At 37.4% G+C, this 21,976-nt stretch overlaps 1 protein-coding gene across 6 annotated transcripts; it reads left to right on the top strand.

The window, feature by feature from the left end:
- Positions 1-12,548: 12,548 nt before the first annotated feature.
- On the top strand, positions 12,549-21,865 carry kif2c (kinesin family member 2C). Of its 6 annotated transcripts, none has more exons than XM_078935131.1 (23): positions 12,549-12,673; positions 12,834-12,924; positions 13,023-13,117; positions 13,418-13,522; positions 13,647-13,695; positions 13,774-13,803; positions 15,784-15,936; positions 16,078-16,191; positions 16,314-16,411; positions 16,501-16,596; positions 17,392-17,446; positions 17,554-17,716; positions 17,898-17,988; positions 18,070-18,133; positions 18,297-18,388; positions 18,474-18,616; positions 18,728-18,941; positions 19,057-19,167; positions 20,510-20,577; positions 20,900-20,978; positions 21,079-21,159; positions 21,241-21,334; positions 21,500-21,865. In XM_078935131.1, exons 2-23 carry the CDS (start codon positions 12,864-12,866, stop codon positions 21,559-21,561), a joined length of 2,118 nt encoding a protein of 705 aa, XP_078791257.1. In that variant the 5' UTR covers positions 12,549-12,673; positions 12,834-12,863; the 3' UTR covers positions 21,562-21,865. The 6 variants fall into 6 exon arrangements, with proteins under 6 accessions (XP_078791257.1, XP_011485120.1, XP_011485119.1 ...); XM_011486818.4 differs by having other exon boundaries at positions 16,075-16,191; XM_011486817.4 differs by having other exon boundaries at positions 13,768-13,803.
- Positions 21,866-21,976: the final 111 nt, after the last annotated feature.

Raw genomic sequence — 21,976 nt, 5'->3', positions numbered from 1 at the left:
GATGACGACACATTAGATGAGAGGCCTTTGTATGTTTGGCAGTGTGTATGTGTGTGTGTTCGTGTGGGTACGTGTGTGTGTTTGTGGAGCAAAGAGGGCATTTGGAGGACCATGAAGGAGAAGGTGTGCGGTCATTTTTCACTGTTACACCTTGTGTTTCTGTTCCCTTTTGGCCTTCCCTCATTTGTTGTTATTTTTAAAATGTTGTTGATTTTGTCTGAAACACTGTGACTTCTGAAAACTATGCTCAGTTACAAACCCATGAGTGACCATTATGTTTCCTCACCTGCTATAGAAGATTAACTAACAAAATAAATTGAAAGAAAAGGTGTTCATCTCGTCTCTGCTTGTCTTTTTTGTGTGATTGCACGAGTCAGATTCAACACATTTTACATCCATTAATCACGTGAACAAACTGATAGACTTTACCAAGTGTGCACTTAAAACTCACCCAGTAATCATTTTTAAAAACTTTTTAATTCTTTTTTTATGTGAAACCACACAGTAAATCTTTCAACAACAAAAAAAATTGTTTATTATTATTATTTGGTCATTTATTTAGGCAAGAAAAGACAAAAAATGAATAAATAAGTCCATATAGACCAAAACTTTACAATGGCATAGTGTTAGATTTTATAGAACAAAATCACAATAAGTATTAACTAACATCTTATGTTATTACAGAAAAGGGTGTAAGAAAGATGAAAATGTCAGAAATAGAAATGTACGACTTACATGAGAAGTTTTATTGAGGCGTTAGATTATCAAAAACTTTACAATGCCATAACTAAAAATATAATGAAATATAAATGTAAGATTGTTCTGTATAATAATCACAAAAACTCCAACTAATTAGCAATCGGATTAAAGACATGCTTTTATGTAAATAAAGTTCTTTCTTTTGACATCTTTAGCTTGATATTGTTGCGAAAAGGTTTTTAGAGGGTTAGGAAATATCATTTGGGAAACCAGAGACTCAATTGACGCTACGCTCTCGTATTCATCTGCATGAAAAAACTTGTCTAGCTTGGCAAGATGTGAGACATTCTTCGTCATTCAGCAAGCTTTATTGTTGCATCTACAAGTGTAAGTTAGACTCTTGTTGTATGAGTTGAAATATAAAAGTAAAAACTGAGCCCAGAAATATCTGGGCGTTATCTTGGATTGACGTCAGAGGGCCTCGGTGTCTGTAGCATGTTTTGCAACTGTGTTTGGGTTCAAACTGATTTCTTAAAAAGATGTGATAGTGTTCAGGTGAAGCTTCTTTCTTTGGAGTTCTGTGGTTGCTTGATCAGGGTATTTGGGGCTTCACGGGCACAGTGTAGTATGTTTGGGTGGCCCACTTGATGTCCAGATCTGCGTCTTTTTGAGAATGCCTCATGCATCAAGGGAAGAAGGAATAAAAAAAAAACCTATGACTGACGATAACCCATCTTTTAAAAATGTTTCTGTTCCAAAGCAATGAACAAGTTTCGGAATACGCAAACTAAATGCGATTTCACATTAAATTCCAGATTTGTTTGAAGGATATGTGACTGAGGAATATTCTAATAATAATAATTGAGACGATTATGGTTGTAATATTAAGCTATAAATAAAATTGAATTGAACTGAATAGGATCCCATTTTTACCTGTATGACCTACAAATGTCTTCCATTGTTATGTTGTTACACAAATCTGCATGATTTTACTGAGTATTATGGTCTAGTGTCAGGCATCTTCACTTTTTCAAAACCAATGAACTGGTTTACTAAACTTCCTGTAACTGAGTCATTTGCTGCTTAAATAATTATTGTCTAAAACCTGTTTCTGAGCGCACACAAACATGGGTCCCATTTGTGCACTGTTCTAGGTAACACCTAAGAACATTGTGGCACTCCAGAAAGAACTTCAGCACTAACTAACATAGCCAATCAGGCTTTGTATAATAGTATGCCAAACCTCATAAATGTAGTAAGCCTTGCAATTTTAGACTTCACAAAAAGAGTAAAACCTGTTTTTTTTCCTGGTACACTGAAACGTAAGCACAGGCCCACCTGTGCAGATGAAAGGTAGATGCTGTAAATTCCTTTGCTTGCCACACAGCAGCCTTTCATACGTGGGGTATGTCTCAATCTGATATCTCATTCTTTTGAAGTTGTAGATCTTAACCCAGCAGTCGACTCACACAACAGCTTTGACAAAAAGGACTTTATGATGATTTGGTTTGGTTTGTTTCATTTATTTATTCCATTTGTTGTCTGTGCTCTGTGATCCTTATAGTTATTTTAAAGATGGCACAGCATCCCAAGAAGTTTTTCCTTTGAGGCATAAGTGTTTAGCGATCACTCTTTGACACTCAGACAGAGATGCAAGGTTGTATGTAAGTCAGTAAATTTTATTTCTATAGCACCTTTCACAGACAGGAGTCACAAGGTGTTTCACATGTTTAAAAAATGTATATATTAAAAAAAAACGCCCCTCTCACCCTCCGCGGGGGTGTTTCTCCTCCAAGCTCGGGTCCTCTACCAGAGGCCTGGAACTTGAGGGTCCTGCGCAGTATCTTAGCTGTTCCTAGCACTGCGCTTTTCTGGACTGAGAGGTCTGAGGTCTTTCCGGGTATCTGTTGTAGCCACTCCTCCAGCTTGGGGGTTACTGCCCTATAAGTGCCCCAATTACCAAAGGATTGTATCGCTTCAATCTCAAGTTGTGATAGGAGTTGCCGTTTGTGTATGTTTGAGCATTGGGCAAGCAATTGTTTGGCAGTTAGCCTTGATTGTGGGTTTCGAAGCATCCATTCATTTCACAATCTCTGTATGTAACCCCTCTGAGTAGTAGCATTTTAACAGAACCTTGTTCTGACACCTAGTCCATTTCCGTCTTGTTCCAGTAGCCCACTTTCTGTCCCCCAGCACCTGACGCAGACTTTGTTTGGCCAGGCGACGTCTGAGCCGGCATGACGTGTGATTCATTGTCACTCTTGTTGTGAGGTAGGCAGTAGCGTTAAGAGTCTTGCCCTCACTGGGTGATGTTAATTGCTCACCAGTGTTATGGTAATTGTCCCATTTCTATTGCCATTAATTGTTCAATTTCCTGCATGACACATTTTCCTTTTCTTCTGTTTGGCTCCTCATCTCCCATCTCTCTGCTCTGCATTTAAGTCCTTCTCAGGTTGTGTTTAATCCCACCCGTCATGACAAATGTTTCAAAGAAGACTGTCGACAAATAACCAATTTGAACCGAATACTTTGCTAAACATTCGGCCTAATTTCTCAGTATCAAGGAACATTCTTTGCACTGCCTGATCATCCTTGTCTTTTTATTTTTCTAGGTGTGAATTCGCTGTGTGGGATCAGACAGTCTTCACACAACTCTTGACCTGTGTGAAGGTAAGAGCAACAAAGAGAAGGAGAACAAAACAAAAGAACAGAAGGCTGAAATCCTGATCATGCTGTGCTGCTGTGTGTGCACATGTCTGCTTGGGTGGCCAAAGGATGGGTGCTATTGTTGCTGGAATAAATAGTGCTGATTAGTTTAGAGTAAAAGGTGTCTAAAACATGAACCGGCATGCGTCCCTTTGAGAATTGGGTGTTGCAGTTTGGGCTTTTTATATTTTCCACATCTGTGGAAAAGTTGCACTGCGATGAAGACTCAAATTGATACAGAAAGCAGTCTTAGCTCAGGGTTAAACACGATAAAAATATGCAAAATGTGAATGTTGCAGAAGAATTTCTCAGCAGCCTCAGCACAAACACTTTAAACAGAAGGAGGTGCAATGTTGCTCCTGAACTAAAATGGCATTATGTTCAGCAAAAGCCTAGCACCTGACATCATTAGGAAAGAAATTGTAATACAACCTGAACATGTCACCAAATTCACCACTAATCCCAACAAAGCCAATCAGGCAGGCATTTATGCTAACTACAACAATATGGATAGCCTGGATAGCCAGAGAAAATGAAAAAACCTGTAATACAAGAGGTTACAAAATCTGATAGAGACATCCTGAAAAATGTCTGTCTCTTCTGACTGACCAAAACTCAAGTGCACTTTCTGTTTGACTCAAAAAGGTGGGTGTTTGTGACCATTAATTATTCATAATGCTGATAACTGATGTAAACTGATGTAAAAGTAAAGTAGCATTCAAATGATGAAAGCAGTGTTTTTTACAAGGTGACAATTGTACTCTTGAAACATGTTGCAATCCACCATCCTGCTTAAGCCAATAAAAAACAAACACCATCTCCATTGTATAAAAACTTCACACAAGTAACATCATTATGAGTGATTTTTTTAGGAGCAAAAATATGTTTTGGTAAAAATGTCCGACTTTTTTGTGTGTCCCATCTCTATGCGAGTGTTTACAGCCCCAACAATTGCATCATTTAAGAGGAAGCAGGTTTACACTGACAAAAAACTGATATTTTTGCTCTAATAATTCGTTTTGACATGTACACATTAGTGGATGTGATTGAACAAATCTCACTAACTGTTCTGGCTATTGAAACTCTACAACAATATTAGCGATAGAAAAGGGGGGAAAATGGATGAAATTTAGATTTAAGGGACATGTACTTTGCATCAAAATACTTTAAATTTCTCTAAGAATTTACTCTATTAAATAAGTGATCCCACTTATTTAATATTATTTTGCTTAATTTAAACAATTTCAAAATGACAATCTTACTTCCACTTTCGGCTTCTCCCATTAGGGGTCGCCACAGCGAACGAGTCGCATGGTAAATTTGGCAATGTTTTACGCCGGATGCCCTTCCTGACGCAACCTTCTCAAACCGGGCTTGGAACCGGCAGAGGTAGAGAAGGGAACAGGGAGCAGCCCGGAGTCGAACCCGGGTTTCACGGACGGAAGGCGCCGCAAACCAGCACGAGCTAAACTGGCTCCCCAATTTCAAAATGACAATAATCCGTTCAATGGATAAACATTTAAAGTTAGGCTTAAGATGTGCTTCTGTGTCAGAATGAGTGCAGTTCTTGCAAGTAATGTTATAGAATATCATGCATGAAAGGCTTGAATGTTGTTTCACATTAGTTTATTTAGAAGAGACGTTGTACTTTAACAAACGCTCCAGAGTTAGCCAAAAGTCTATTTTTCATCCATAGTCCCTGGATGGGTGGCAAATTTGTTTCCCCAAGGACTAGGGTATGTTAAAATTAACAACAAAAATGCATTGTAAATACATAACAGAGACTTAGAGTGTATAACAACATTGTAAAAGAGTAAACATGCAAAATAAATATAAATGAGAAATAGGAACAAAAGTGTAAAAACTCAATGTAAATATAAGAAAACAGTAGTACATGATAAACACAGTAAGTGGTAAAAAGATCATGCGAAAAGTGGACATTTGTGGTGTCACAATTCGCTTCAATAAGGTTATGTTATGTGTGATGGCATGTCTGATGTGTCATAAGACAGTTCTTAAGATGTGCTTAACTCAATTTCCTTCAGAAATGCACATGTAATGACCTTGGTGCTCACTCCTTATGCAAGGATTGTTCTAACACCACAGCAAACCCAGACAGTCCATTTTTCTTTTTCTTTTTTGCATTTCTTTGAGCTTCATGTGCTCTGACTTCACAGTGCTTCACATTGCTGCATCACCTAACTCTTTCTAATCATCTCTTGCAGAAACAGAGGAAGTAGAGATCAATATTTACTCAAACATCTTCTCAGCATTACAAATATGTGTGTGTAATCTATGCCTGTGTCTCCCTGTGTGTATATGTGTGTGTGAAGAGAGATTGTGAGTGTGGTACACCTTGGGCCGTGACCGAGCCTGTCGTGTGGAGAAGGAGGGATATGAAGTTCCAGGCAATCATGCAGACAGGCGGGAGGGCCCATATAGTGTAAACATGTTTTAAATAAACAGGAACCAGCATAATGCCATTTTAATTGATTCATTCTGTGCTTTTCTGTTTACAGAAGGGCTAAATGTGAGCCTCGTAAGCCAGAGGCCTTGTGTTTATAAGTGGCTTGTTTTGTTCAAACAGTTTGAGCACTAGACGTAGCTGTAGATCAGTTGTGATGTGTTGTGTACAACTTAACAGTGGGTTTTTTTCTGCATATTCGGACCTTCATTTGCTTTCTTTATCTTTGTATGGCTCCTTTTGAGGGCTCCGTCTTGGGCTGGGGCAGCTTTCCACAGTCCTCCCTCTGTCTCCGGCCGGTGTGTGTTGATGGTTGTGTGACTGAAATTGCCGCCATGGTGTAATGATATAGTAGCATGGCATTGAGGGGTACTCTAAAGGGAGAGTGGGAGCTGGTAATTAAACATATGCAGACACAGACACTTACATGAGGGGTGAAACTCTCTTCCGCACACACACCCACACACACAGTGAAATGTACAGAGAGTGAAAGAAAAGAAGCAGAACTAAACACAGTGAAGTGGGGTAGTAAAAGCTAATGAAGGCTCAGTGCTAGGCTGGCACAGACAGCCATTTCATGTGGTGTAGAGGAGAAGAGGAAGAGGAGGAGGAGGTGGAATGGGGCAAGCAGGAGCAAAAAGGCAGACCCAGAGAGTTTGGCAAACCAGATATACTATAATTGGCACCATGCACTAGGATGGTTTTTCAATACCCCGTGTCTCAGGCTCTGCCAGACAATTACAATCTCAACGGAAAAGGCAAACAATAGCATTAACACATCTGGAGGTGGCAAGAGCCATTAAAGTAAAACCACATTGTAGGTAGCGTGTAAAATAAACTAAAAAAAATCAGCTAAGGATCACACATTACAAAATAAACTTACATGATCAATTTAAAAAACAAAACATAGACGGAAGGTGTATTTTAAATAGAGCTAGCAGTTTGTTTTTGTTGCACTCTTGGGGTATGAGTAGTTTTTTTGCTGAATCTTCTACAAAGCCAAACTTCAGAACTGAGAATGATTATAGCTGAATAGTTTGATTTGATGTGCTTTTTATGAATTCGAATGTATCTCTATGACAAGGAAATACAAGACTTTTTGTGTTTTAAAACCCTTTTGTTCCTAATATTCTAAGCTGGGGCATGTGCTTGATAAATGTTATTGAAAATTATAAAGCTCTAACCTGCAGTAGCAAAATGGAATTATTATTTTCACTGCTTTGTTCTTGGATTTAGTGTTGTCTTTGAAGACTAACCAACGTCTGCTGTGGTGATTTCCAACCACAAATCAGAACACAGCGTGGCCAATGATGTGGTTTCTTTAATTTCTGAAGCACCTCATCATATAATTTTAGCTTTTGCCTTCTCAACTTTTTCTTTTATACTAAACATAGACTTGTGTTGTCTCAGTGAGCAAAGCATTGAACTAGATTTGCAAAAGACGTTTTACTAAAATAAAGTAGGGTTTCTTTTAATTTACAGACGCATTTTGTGAAGTTGGTTGGCATTTTTCTCTCCATAAATATTTGATTCATTGAACTTTGCATTTAAAAAATGAAGTATTTACATTTTTGCTCACAGACGGGTGGATTTGAAACTTGTTGGACTTCTAAAGTTGAGTGAAAAATTTGGTAATGTACACAACAGAAGCTTCATGGTGGATCTCAGCTCGGTGTAGGTGTACGTTTTTCTGTGAAAACTCTGGAGTCCACATGTTTCAGTCGACGACATTGCAGTTAAATGTCTGACTCCCCTGGTGAGTCCTGTAAAAAAAGGGGGAAGAGAAACACTGGTGGGTTTAAGGATTAATTTCAAAAGCACACTGACACATTTCTGCTCTATTCATGGTTTGTGGTTTCCATTGGAGTTCCCTTAAAGAGGTTGTGTGCAGGCCTGCTGTATTTCAGTTTTCACACTCTACATAGAGGAACTGGTTCAAATCAAGAATAGAACTTTATGACTTAATTTTACAGTGATTCCTAAAGCCTTGTTTCAGAAATGTTTATTTTTCTAAAGTTTTCTACCGTTTTTTTCTCAAGATTTGTAAAATTCTGGTTTGCATTTTACCCAAAAACTTCATTTGATTTTTGCTTTAGCTTTTTGCTGTGAAGTAAGCTAATATACTTAAATGGGAAAATGTTGGAAGAAAATATTAGTTATTTCATAGCTCTGTGGGCAAAATGTACACAGGACAAATCCATTAAATTACAGAATTACCCAAATATCGTGTATCTAAACAGTTGGTTTCTACTAACTATTTTATTCTATGAATTCTAGTGTGGAATATCAACTTTAATCCTGCAATTTCAATGGTTTTTAAAGGGTGATCTGTTTTAACATTTTCTTAGGAAAATATGCCAAATTAGTCATAACTTAACTAAGTGAAGTTGTCTTCAATGTGGCTTTCACTATTGCCACTCTGTTCCTCCAACCATCTGACCATCTAAAGTTTCAAACTGATTGATGTAATTGCTTAGATTTTGCATTTTGCAATTTGTACAATACTGTTCAATAGGTTTTCTATAGGGGGGGATTTGAAAAAACTATCAACTGTTTAGATCATATTTAATAGACTAAATAAATAAATTATAATTTGTACCTGTTTTTTTCTTTTCCGTATCTTTAATGCTTACTTAAATGTTACCAGCATTTGTCATCATAATTTCAAACTTGACCCAGTGGTTCTGTATTTTCAGCTGTACAGTAACTGGAAAGAATAAAAGAGCAAAAATTCATCCATGAATCTTTTTTTTTGTTACTGCTCTGCTCTATAGAAGGTGCAGGGGCTTATTCCAACACCCATGCACAGTTCACTGTAGTTCAACTCAAGCTACAACAGAAAAAATGTTGTAAAAATGTACAAAATGAAGAAATGTAAGTCATTAAAGATTAAAAAAAGGATCATAACTGCCCACTAGGATGTGTTAGAATATCAAACATGCTAAGATTACTAAAACTCTCAAATGTCAAGACTAAAACTCAGTGATGAGTAATTGTTTCAGAAAAAGCTTGCTTAGCCTTGTAGCCTTATTAAAACTTTGTTAGACACTCAATATTCAGCATTGATGCACTCAGTCCCACCCATGTTGTTGAGAATCACACTCAGAATTAAACATTCCTCCACCGCTGTCCTCTTTTGCTTCTATATTGCACTCTGCTGGCGGGGCTGCATAAAGCAGTTGCTCTCTACATTTTTATCCTGTAAGTGAAAACTTTTACCAAACAGCCACTGTGAGGCAGGTTAAACGCTGTGAGTGCTTGATAGAAACAAAAATCCTAAGCAGCATTTTTTTTTAAATCCCCAAAAAACAAAAAAATTAAAAAATGTAAAAAGGAGGGTTTTTTTTATTACTTAAACATATGTATTGTAAATTATTTTTTACAGTTTTGATTAAAAACATGTACATTTACTTTCTGTCTATATTTTAAGCTGAGAAAAATCATTCACCGGACAATTTCTCCCAAAGTATCTGGCAAAGAAAACAAGAATATTTACAGTTTATAAATAATCAATGTGAAGAGATTTCACCAAAAACTCTCGAGTTCTCATAATGGAAGATTTTTTGTTTGATAGGCGTAATTTTGGGGGTATTAAATTTAGATTTAAAAAATACCAAATCTTTAAAAATTTCATTCATAAAATGTTTATAGGGTAAACATTTCCTAAACTATTATTTAACCTGGTTGGTAAACGCACTGTCAAACTTATGACTTAACTATTTCTGAAGATTAACATCTTGATTGAATATGATAAAAAATTGTTTGTTAAAAATTATATTTTTGCCTAGTCTATTTTTTAAAGATCCTTTTTGTTACTGTTTTTGCAGATATTACATTAAAGAAAGGAAGCAGGAACTGAAAACAAACCTGCTCTAGCATATGTTTGAAATTGGGCCAAAACAATGTAATGTCTGTATCTTTTGAGTAATCCTGAAAGAAAGAAAGAAATTAAAAAAAAAAAAAGTTCAATATTTACACTAAGAAAGTGTGCAACATTTATTTTCCTTTTTTTTATCATTGCCCCTTCTCATATTTTATCTTTGCTGGAGGGTTTGGCATCCATCCATCCATCCATCCATCCATCCATCTATCTTCTTCATCTGGACAGCAATCTAATCAAAGATGCCCAGACTTGCGTCTCCCCGGCCACTTCCTCCAGCTCCTCTGGGGGGACCCCGAAGCGTCCCTGGGCCAGCCGAGAGACGTAGTTTCTCCAGCGTCCTGGGTCTTTCCAGGGGCCTCTCGCTATTGGGACATGCCTGAAACACCTCGCCAGAATCTATTAAATCTCTATAGAGGAAGGTCTGAAAAAGAATGATATTCTTCACACTTAGAAAAATGCAATTGGACTGATGAAAAAAAAAAAAAAATTGGAGTTAAACAAACTTGAGCCCTACAAGACTCTCCTTCAAATGAGCCCACCTGAGAAACCAGTCATTCTGTTTTTCTATCATTTAAAAACATATATATATATATATATATGTATATATATATATATATATATATATATATATATATATATATATATATATATATATAGTTTGGGAGCCTTGAGGGAGCCATGACGTGAAATTCTTTGACTTTCTTGCTAAACTCATCATCCTAAATAGTATGAAAGTGCTCCTCAACACCTTGATATTTGAACTCTGAAGGTCATTGATGACCACATCACACAACAGACATTTTTTTCTCTCTTTAAACATAGCTAATCATTAGACAGATTAAAAAAACGAACAAAAGTTTTGCTCAATTTACCTTTTCAAGGCAAATTAGATGAAAGAGAGAAGAAGAAGGGAGGTGCCTGGAGGAGAGAAAATTAAGGAAGGGAGGAGGGAGAAGAGGAAAACAGAAGGAGGGGAATACCACCCACTGAGGCAGTTGTGGGGAAGTTAGGGGGGGTGGGGCTGCCCACAGGAAACAGTTGTGGCTCCGTCCCAGGCCTCACACCAAGCAGTCCTGGGCCACCCAGTCATCAGCAGAGAGACCCACCAAATGGCCTGGACAGTCGACCAACAGGGATTTGTTTATTTTTCATCCTGTGGTGGAAGGGAGGAAAATTGCTCCACACAAGCTGTTTATTAGACCTTTGATTTGTCATGTGTGAGAGTTCCCTTAAGGAGAATGTGTATACACAAGTCCAGCTTGTGTATAGTTAGCAGGTTTGGAAGCTGAGAGGGTGTAATGGGGGGCAAAATGACAAAAAAAAAACAAAAAGAGGAAAAATTGGGAGCCTCCCACGCTGAAGGCAACGCTGAACTGCATGACAGGTTATTTGCCAGCTGTTCTTCATTGGTGATGTCATGGGGGGCCCGAGTGGGGGTTCAAACAACCAGGGACCGGGACAAAGGTGTAAAATGTGGTCCAAATTTGAATAAAGATGGGAAATTTGTTCCAACAGTGGATTACAAAACGAGGAAAGTAACACACACTTGGTCACAACTAAGACTGAAGGAACTAAATAGTACTGACCCCTTTATGATGATGCTTTGGAAAGGCTAGCTGGGGGGAGGTCTGACATTGACTTACAATTTATTTCAGTAATACTTTATTGTAAACTTATTGACTTTAAAAATACGAAAAACTACAAGTAAAAATACATTTATTTAATTAAAAATGTAATACATTTAGTCTGAAGATGGACCCCATCTCTAAGTTTCACAAAACAAAGATGAATAATTATTTCAGTTCAAGTAAAGGCAATTTACTTAAACATGTGCACCTCCTAGAGGAATTTAATGTATGCATAACTTAAGAGATAAGTGTAATTGATTTAAAAAAAAACAATTCTAATACTTTGTGTTATCTGGTTAAACCGCCACAACAGCTGTTCCTCATTGGTGATCTCATGGGAAGACATAAAGAGCATGTGGACAAACACAGGATTCCTGAGGTCACATGGTGGGAAGGCATGGAGCCAAATGCTTCGTCATTGGGTAGAATTTAAACAGAATTTTTATTTAGTGAAATATAAAACATATCCCAATTTATTTTCTTCTTATATTATCAGCATATTACAAACATCCAGCAGTATTTTCATGTGTTATAATATTAGTAATCATACATTATCAGTATCAATATACTGTCGTGGACTTGCATTTACTTGGAGCCTCTTTTTATGTTTTGGTTTGGAAACTATGCTTTTTAAAACTGGTTTCAAAACACTTTTGCCTCTTATAGAAATATTTTAAAAAGAGTATTTACCCATAGCAAAAAGAACTACACTTGAATATGATTTTATTAAGTATAAGTATTCTAAGTATTCTACAGACCGTGTATAAGTAGTGTAAGAAGTATAATAACTACTTTTTCAAACTGAATTGTAACATTTTAGGTTTACAATATAATATATTGTATATGTAGTATTAAGTATGCTTGCAGTTCATTTAAATAGACTACTTGTTAAGGGTAAAAATGTTTAAACATAACTAAGTTATTTTTAAAATGTATGTTTACTTTTAACAAGTACCCCCTCCACACACACACACACCTTTTTTTTCTTTCTTTTTTTTTGTAGAGCATATTGTCTAACTTCTTGTATTGCCTACCCAGGAGCATTGTACTCATGTTTAACAAGAAAATTAAAAAAAATAAAAACTTCCATTGCACATTCCACTTCCATTTTATTAAAGTAGTATCTTCTCCTCGTTCCACTGTGTGGCGCTATAACTTCCGTGTTACAGACCAGCTAACACAGAAGAAGAAATGCACCGGCTGCTTCAAATTAGGGTAGCCAATCAGAATACAGAAAAACTTGCAACGGCGCAGTTTCAAATCTTGAGAGTTGTTGGAAAAAGGAGCTCGTAGGTATGTGAGTTTCGTCTTCAGACATTTTTTCTTTTTAATAAATTAGAACGGGTAACTCAATAAAGTGGAAGTATTCTATCACTGTAGTATAAAGATAGTTTGGCTTGACAGCGACCGCCGCATTGTTGCCATAATTATTATTTATCGGTATCTTTTTTAGATCAGATTCGTATCGCATCCCAGAGTTATAATGGAGGCGAACCTGTCCAGGTTACTTGTAGGACTGTCTATTCAAATCAGTCGCAGTGATGGTAGGTTCATATTTCCACCTATTATATTTATTATAGTTGTTGTTTTCTTCGTCCCTGCGTGACGTTAGTTTTTCTCTGTTCTCTTCCTGCCCTAACAGGTCGAGTCCATTCAGCCACAGTGAAATCCGTAGATGCTGTGAAATCCACGGCTATGGTGGAGTGGCTGGAGAGGAACGTATGCCGAGGAAAAGAGGTCGATTTCTTTCTCTAATCATCAAAACAACATAGCTGAACTGTATTCTCTGTTTGCCAAATCACGCGCTTCATCGAGTGTTTACTGTGACAATTGTGTAATATTTGTTATTATAGGTCTTATACACAGATCTTAGTTATAGTAAAGAAAATTTAAAAAAAATGTGTATTTTTTTCTTTGTCAACAAATAAAGTACCCCCCCCCCTGTTTTGTGTGAAAATGTCCCTTAATTTGGTCTTTCTTAATTTTAGGAATAAAAAAAAAAAACTAATAGATATTGTCTCTTGTTTTTATTTTTAGATTGAAATAAGTGAAATATGTTCACTAAATCCAGAACTTGTGTACCAAGTCAACACTGCCAACAAAGAAGCTGCTGAGCCTCCCACTGCTGCTACTACTGACAAAGTAAGTCTAGAAGCATGTTTATGTTGAAAGGAGGAATTTTATTTACAACCAAAAACTATAAAAAAAGATGAAGTTTTTTTGTCACCTATAACAGCAGGAACATCTTAAACTGTTACTTTTGCAGAAGTATGAACGACAGCTTCGATCTTCAAGGATTCCTGCACCTTCCTCCTGTATGTAGATCTATTTCTCACCAATATGCTAACTATCAATGACCTGTCTTAATAGCTCATTTTATTCCAAAGCTACAGATACAGCGAACTCAAAACTTCAAGAGTCAGGTCAGCATATTGCTTTGTTGGAAGCAGATGAACAAGTATTTCAAATTGCTGGTTGTAAGAGCAAAAAGGTTGCTGGCCTCTGACTAAACTAGATTTTTACTTGATCTGCTTCTAATAAATCACTGGGGTGAAAATCAAAATCTGGGCTTTTCTAAGTACACAACACACGTAGCTTTTTGTGTTTTACAGACTTTTCGGTTCTGGGTGTTTGGCAGGCGTAAAGGAGTTCTGCTCAAAACTGCTAGCTTTCTCTGTGCCAGCAGATAGATGATCTTAGTGTTTTGCTACTCTGATCCACAGACCACACTGCTCTTGATGTTTTTTATGATGCCTCTAGATCAGTGTTTTTCAACCAGTGTGCCGCGGCACACTAGTGTGCCGTGGGAGATGGCCGTGGGAAATTGCCCTCATTAACTGATCTAAAAACATTTCCCATCTCCAGGATTTTAGCTCTGTGTTCATCCAAACAGGCCCTGATAAAACACTGAGGAGTTAGGAATATAAAAGATCGTAAAATACCTTTTCTTTGCGTTTATTTTATTTTATTAAAGACATTTTGATAAGAATGACGTACCGCGATTCAGCTGCACCTTCGGCTGTATTTTGGAAAAGTCCCGTGTTGGGGGGGTTAATCACATGTCATCGGTCTGACCAATCAGAAGTGCTTAAAGTCTTCACTTCCTTGTCTCGATTTAGCTCGTAAAGTCGTTCAGTTCTAACAAAAATACCAGCTAAAGCTCGTCTTTAGCGGTGTAGCTTTCCACAGAATCCGGTATCAGACCGTGGAACAAGTGAACAAAACAATGAAGCTCCGAAAACCGATCTTCGGCCGTTTTATGCACTACATTTCCCATGATACATTGGGTTGTGAGAGTGACAGCGCAAAAGGAGATCTGTTGCTAAACTTCTTGAAACTAACGAACACACAAACTGTTTTTAAATCTTCTAACTTAACTTTTATTGCATCTTTTAGAAAAAAACAGCTGCAGTTTCCAGCTTTTTCTGTAACAATTATCTCAAAAATGCATGTGAGATTGTGCAGGGGCTGTAGATCAATACAGACTATGAGTTTCTCCTTTTTTTTAATTTTTGGATGCTGGTGTGCCGCGGGATTTTTTTAAGGTTAAAGTGTGCCGTGGCTCAGAAAAGGTTGAAAAACACTGCTCTAGATAAAATTAGCTGATTAATTGCTTTATCAAGCTCTGCACAATTAGAGGCTTGTGATTGGGTCAAGTCAAATCAAAAACGGTGTGCCCTGGGAAATTATTTAAGTCACAGTTTTTAAACCTTTTTTATTTTTGAGCATAGGTTAATTCATCCCTTTTTATAGCAATATCAAGGCATAAATGACAGTTGAAACTGTTAAATATCAAATGCTGATGTCTGTATTACCTTTATAGTCGTTCTTATAAAAACAAAATAACACCAAAAATGTACTTTGATTGGTCATATTTCTACCTGGTCACCTGGGCTTGCTTGGAAAACAAAGCTTTACTATTTTTGAATAATTTCCCCACAGCACACCTGACTATTTTTCACAACACAGTGGTTGATCTAATTGTTCATCTTGACCATAATATCTAATGTGTAACAGAAAGATGATTTGATTTAAAGTTAAACTACCTTAGAATAAAAACCCTTCGCGGTTGTCTTCTAAACACTACTTGCATTAAGACAGCTCAGAAGCAGCCATCTTAATGCAATGTTGCATGTTTCCGTTCACTTGTTCACACAATAGTTGCTTCTTCTCTTTGAGTCTTCACTAAATGGCACAGAAGTGGAAAAGGTTCTAATGACAGGGAGACGGGCCTCACGCTGATTCAGCAAAAGGATTGAAAAGAATTCCAAATATTGTGCAACCTTTATTCCTATACCAAACAGCCTGTATTAAAATCCACTAGGAGATGCCCCACACCTTGAAATAACTTGGATTTCTTTTTTTTGTGTGTGTGTGCGTGTGTCATTTGTACATTCTTTTAGTTGCCACTCGATCCCAGGTGAGACAGACGTGTCTTTTCCAGCCGCCAGCACCTGGACTTACACCCAGCACAACCATCAGGTCTTCCTCGGCTCACCCTGAGACCACTCATCAAGATCTTAACCCGCCAGCCGCCCTCAAAGTTTCTGGTACTGGTTAGTATCACGCTTTTTAAAGCTTAAAAAATGGAGTCTGTACAGTATATTTGATGCATCTCAACGGCAGACATTTGTGATATTAATCTCTTTCCATATCGATGTATTTATTACTTGTCTTTGTTTCTTTTTGTACAGCAGTTCCTAAACAGCATCGCAGAGGGAATGAGGCCAAACCGGCGCCATCGCTGCCTTTTCTACGGGAGTCGAAAAAGGAGAATGAACCTGAGGAGATGCCTCCACCTTCAACCAAAGGTCCACGTCTGATTTATCAAACAAATCAAAGACTGTGCACTTCTTTGAGTTTTGTTTTCACTCAAACGTGCAGAGCTTAAACAAATATAGTTGAAGAAATCTTCCATCTACTTTCCTTATAGGCAGAAGGAAATCTGTGGCTCCCCAGGACTTAAATAAAGGCAACAAAAGGCAGTCTTGTGTCGTAAAACCTTCTGACGTGCAAACCAAGAGGGGAAAGGTTAGATACATTTATTAATATTTACCGTACTTAAGCTTCGAGGCAAATTCCAACTCATCTGAAAGTTGTTTCCTCTTGTTTTCTTTTAGTTCGGAGAGCCGTCTCGACCAAATCAGAAATTCTATGATATGATCCAAGATTTCAGAGAAACGTTGGAAATAACTCCCTTATCAGCAGCTGACTTGGTGAGATTTGTCAAAGACGGGGTTACCAAAAGTATTTAAATTAATTCTTAGAATTCTGAGTTAATATTTGAAGGTTTTTATTTTTAAGATGAGGGTTTGTGGCCATTACCAGAAATTAACGCATGTCGTGGAAGCCTGAAGCATCCGACTCGAAGCGGAGGAAGGTTGCTTCCTCAAAGTGCATTAACTGTGATAATGCACACTTCGAAGGCCATTCACCCGCTTATACCATGGTCACTCAAAAAAGAAATGCATATTGAACCAGTTATTAGTTCTTTGTTCTTTTTTTTATTTTTTTCGGTTTGGATCGTTTTTTGTTTTTTTTTCTTCTCGTTTTTCTTCTCCCCACAAAAAAGCGGACTATTTGTTACGTGGTGCGGGTCGTGTCATGGTAGCGTCACACACTGGTCATCACGATAGGTTAAATAAGGCATAAGTTCCCCCTTTTACTGCTTGTTTTTGTCCAGATGATGAAGCTAAAGTTTGTTTTAAAGAAGCCAGCGCAGTGATATAGAACATTTAAGCTATGTGACCGGAACTTCTTTTTTAGGCGTGCGTTATCACTGTGGATTATCACTTTTTAATGTACGACCAGCAGCCAATCTGAATCACCTGGACCAAAATGTGCAAAAACTTCAAGGTGTAGGGGAAAAACGATATTTTTGTTGTTACACTTGGAAGAAAATGGTTTTACCCAAGCTTCTGAAGTAATTGATTTTTTTTCTTTGGTTGATGCAGGACTCTTCTTTTGGTGATACTTTTACATTTTAAATGGCTCTCTCTCAATTTTTACAGATTGAGCCACACCGAATTTGTGTGTGTGTTCGCAAGCGGCCCCTAAACAAGCAAGGTTTGTTAAATATTTATAGATCCGTGTGGTAGTAAATTTATTTAAAGGTCATTCACACATGCACACAAAAAATGTTGGCTTTTGAGTTGTGTGTTTGTCTGTTCCAGAACTTATGAAGAAGGAGATAGACGTAGTGTCTGTTCCTGGAAATGGGACATTGTTGGTCCACGAACCAAAACAAAAAGTGGACCTTACAAAGTACTTGGACAACCAAGTCTTCCACTTTGACTACTCCTTTGATGACAGTGCCACCAATGAGCTTGTCTACAAGTAAACCTTCCTTTACTCTTTGTAATTAGCGAAAAGTGGGTTTTAATGTGAGGGGGGGTGCATTATTTTAATGTTGTCATTCTAATTTTACTGAAGCTTTGAGATGTTTCAAAATGCATTGTCATTGCTTTACATGCCAATAGTATGTGCACAATTTATTTATTGCTTTTTCCTTGCATAGGTTTACTGCCAAACCTTTGGTGCAATCCATTTTTGAAGGCGGTGTGGCAACTTGCTTTGCTTATGGGCAGACTGGAAGTGGAAAGACGCATGTAAGTCTGCATTCTGATTTGGAGCAGCTTTAAAATAAGGTTTTCTGACTGAAAGACTAATGCATTCTCTATTTATGGCAGACAATGGGAGGAGATTTCACAGGAAGGCAGCAGAACAGCTCCAAAGGAATATATGCACTTGCAGGTTAGAGGACAACCTCAATGCTTGGTCTCTGAATTCTTTAGTAAATCCTCAATAAAAATAATTTTGAAGATCCAAAGATGTATTATTTTTCCATCTGCTTCATTTTTACATTTGGAAAGTATTGAACTTTTCTCATTTCAATATAATTTTGTTCTCTGTTTAGCCCAAGATGTTTTCGCCCATCTGAACCACAGGAAGTTTGCTAATCTGGATTTGTCCGTCTATGTCACTTTCTTTGAAATCTACAATGGAAAAGTAAGAAAAAGTACTTTTTCCTTAACTAGGTTTCACATTTTGTATTCGTTGTAAACTCCAGCAAAGTATATTTTATCACATACAGGTGTACGATTTGCTGAACAAAAAGACCAAACTCCGAGTTTTGGAGGATGACCGTCAGCAGGTTCAGGTGGTTGGACTGGAGGAGGTCTATGTGTCCACAACAGAAGAAGTCATCAAGATTTTACAGACGGGCAGTGCATGCAGGTGTTTAGCTGTTTTTATATACCATAGATATAAATAAATAACAACACATAACATATTTAAGATTGTAAAACTTAAAAATATGTTTCTGCCCTCTTCTTTTTGTTTTCTCAGAACATCAGGCCAGACTTCAGCCAATGCCAACTCCTCACGGTCCCATGCCGTCCTCCAGATTGTGCTGCGGCGCAATGATCGTGCTACAACCTTACATGGCAAATTCTCATTGGTTGATCTAGCTGGCAATGAGCGTGGCACTGATGTCAACAGCTATGACCGCAGCACTCTGGTCGAGACTGCAGAAATCAACCGCAGCCTACTCGCCCTCAAGGTAGTTTTTTTGAGAATGAGTGTTGGATGTCTACACAATTGGTTGAGACGGCAACTTGTTGTTTTTTTTTCTTGCCTCATAACTTGTTAACTAAACCCGATGCTGTTTCCTATAGGAGTGCATTCGCTCGCTGGGAATGAACAGTGATCACATTCCTTTCAGAATGAGCACTTTAACCAAAGTGCTGAGGGATTCCTTCATTGGGGAGAAGTCCAGAACCTGCATGGTGAGCACCCGGACAACAAATGTCATTAACCTCTAGAAATTTTTTGATGATCTGCGTAAAAAAATTGAGACCTATGGAAATATAACTAGAAATGTATTTGACAATCACCAATTGTGCAAGTTGTCTCACTTCAAGATGAGGTCTGTAATATTTATCATTAGGTGCACTTCAACTGAGAGAGGCACAATGTTAAAAAATAGATTTTCTATATTAGTGCAGGTAATAAGTGTTTGGTCAGTAGCAAAAGTGCATCTTAATACTTTGTATTGTACTTCTTCAGTAACGACAAAGGTCAGGTTTCCTGTAGATCTTCACCGTGCAGGTTTGTCTAAACTGTAGCTGGTCTCTTGGTCCCTTCTTCCATGCCGATCTTCTCAAGAGCTGTGGTGCTTTGCTGCTGTCGCTGGGAAACCATTTTTAACTCTCTTTACAGATTCTTTATTTGATTAAATTCCAGCGATTGGCCAGTTCATTCCAGAACCTTGAAATGTTTTTTACGTAGCCACTCCTTCGCTGCCTGGGCGATGGGTTTGGGATCTTTGTCATGCTGGAGTATCTGGACACATTTAATCCTGAATGCTCTCACAGATGGGAGGTTTTATCCTAAAATCTCTCCACACATGGCCCCAGTCACATCCTTTTTTGAGGGGACGCATCAGTTTTCCTGTCCCTTTTGTGGAAAAGCATCCCCAAACCATTATATTCCACCCCATGCTTCACAGTTCACTTTCTCTAGATCATTTGTGCTCTACCAGGTGAGATCTTGCACGGAGCTCCAGGTGTGGAGGGAGATTGTCAGTGATCTTGTATTTCTTTAATCTTCTAATAATTCATCCATCAGTTGCTCTCTTTTCTCCATGATGCGTGCTTATTGCAGATTGGTGCATCCCAGTCTTGTTCAGGTGAACAATCTTGTCTCTGATGTCTTTTGACAGCTCTTTGGTCATGGTGTAGAGGTTGCAGTCTGATTGTTTAAGGTTCTGGACAGGTGTCTTTTATTTTTATACAGATTCAAACAGGTGACATAAATACAGGTAAGAAGTAGAGGATAGAAAAGTTTCTTAAAGAGAAGTAACATGTCTGTGAGGCACAGAAATCTTCCTTGTTTATTGGAGCTAAATATTTAAATTCTGGTTCATTATACAAATAAATTATTTTAAGAAATCACACAATTTGATTTCCTGGATTCTATATTCTGTTTCACAAAGTTGAACATTGCAGACCTTATCTGTTAAATTAGCACAACATGCAAAATGGACGACTGACAAATGCATATTTGCCGCACTGCATGCACATGCTGTCAATAATGATCTATATCTGATCTACTTGTCTCCTTGCACAGATTGCCATGGTGTCTCCAGGGATGGCTTCCTGTGATTACACCATGAATACACTACGTTATGCTGACAGGTAATGTTTGGGCAGTACAGGTTTAAAATGATGGCAAATATCGTTGGTCTCCAGAATGTTGGGCATATAGCGATAAAAAACAATGGCTCAGTACTTCCATTCGTCTCTGGTGTTGCAAGATTTTATGCATTCAACCTTATTTAGAACTCAAATCAGACCCATACTAGGTGAGAAACATACAAGTTATGGGTCAATTTAAGTCTCTTAAATGGGTTTGTTTTAACATTCCAGAAAGCTGCTTTTAGAGTAGGGACATGATGGTGACACAATTCAACTGTTTGTTGTTTATTTATTTGCTTGTTTGTGTTTGAAATCATGGCAGAGTGAAGGAGCTGAAAGGCAGTTCCAAAAGTAATGATGCACCCAAGACACACGAGTCTTTAAACAGTTCCTCTGAGGAGGTGAGTTCACCTTTAACTGTCAAGTCTAAATAATCGGTCATAAAACTTGTGGTAAACTTAAGAAAAAATCATTACAAATTTTTATTTTTATGTGTTTCAGGAACTTCCTTTAGACACCAATGTATATGATGCCATATCCAAAGTGACAGAACTGGAGGAGAAAGTCTATGCTGAGCTCAAGGTATTAATTTTTTTTATTTATTTATTTATTTTTGCAACTTTTTTAAGCAAAGAAGCTTTAATAATTTATTTTTACTTCCAGAGGGGAAATGATTTCATCAAAGAAATGGATCAAACCTCATACAACATTGAGTTGGGACTTCCAGACTTGTTGGATTATTCTCAAAAGTTAATGGGTTAGTACAAACCCCAACTCTATTAGTTTTAATAGAATAATAAATAAAATGAAACCCCTTCATGATGTGCAATGTGTTATATAATGTAGAAATTTGTGTTACAACCTTTTCAGAAAAACTAGTAAATGAGTTTAAATAATAACATTTGGTGTCTTTGTCATCCAGAGACCATTCTGGCTGTTCAGTCTGCCGTGGACCAGGAGCGGATGGCGAGACGGAACCACTGAAACTAAGCTAGAAATAAAAACGATTTTATTAAATTTGTATCATATTAATTACTTTTGAATAAAATGCAAGTAATTTAGGAACATTTTGTTGATTTCTGTGTTTTTTTCTATATGCAAAAACTCATACATATCCGTTTCTTTTTTCTGGCCCTGCATTGAATTTATCCATCTACACTACTTGTAACATTAACTTCCTTGGCAAAATATACAGGGCTGTTTGTGGTTTTTCCATTTGTTGATTAAATTTGCATTGTTGTTCTGCATGTGTTTATAGTTTAATAAAACCAATTTTCGGTGGATAAAATTGTATTTGCGTTTTTTTTAAGACTGAAATTGCAGCACTTTTTAGATCTGATTAAATGATTTTGCAGGACGCAAGTTCAAAACATTTGCAACATGTATAACATCCCAACGT

This window comes from Oryzias latipes, chromosome 17 (assembly GCF_053564925.1).
Source record: "Oryzias latipes strain Hd-rR chromosome 17, Olatipes_Hd-rR_3.1".
NCBI classification, from domain to species: Eukaryota; Metazoa; Chordata; class Actinopteri; order Beloniformes; family Adrianichthyidae; genus Oryzias; species Oryzias latipes.
This window is presented reverse-complemented; position numbering and strand designations above follow the sequence as displayed.

Bases quoted from the DNA above. Each gene is read 5' to 3' on its own strand.
- kif2c (XM_011486815.4), top strand. From the start codon at position 12,864: ATGGAGGCGAACCTGTCCAGGTTACTTGTAGGACTGTCTATTCAAATC. The intron at 21,160-21,240 runs GTATTAATTTTT...TTTTACTTCCAG, and splicing joins AAGTCTATGCTGAGCTCAAG to AGGGGAAATGATTTCATCAA. The intron at 21,335-21,499 runs GTTAGTACAAAC...TTTGTCATCCAG, and splicing joins TTATTCTCAAAAGTTAATGG to AGACCATTCTGGCTGTTCAG.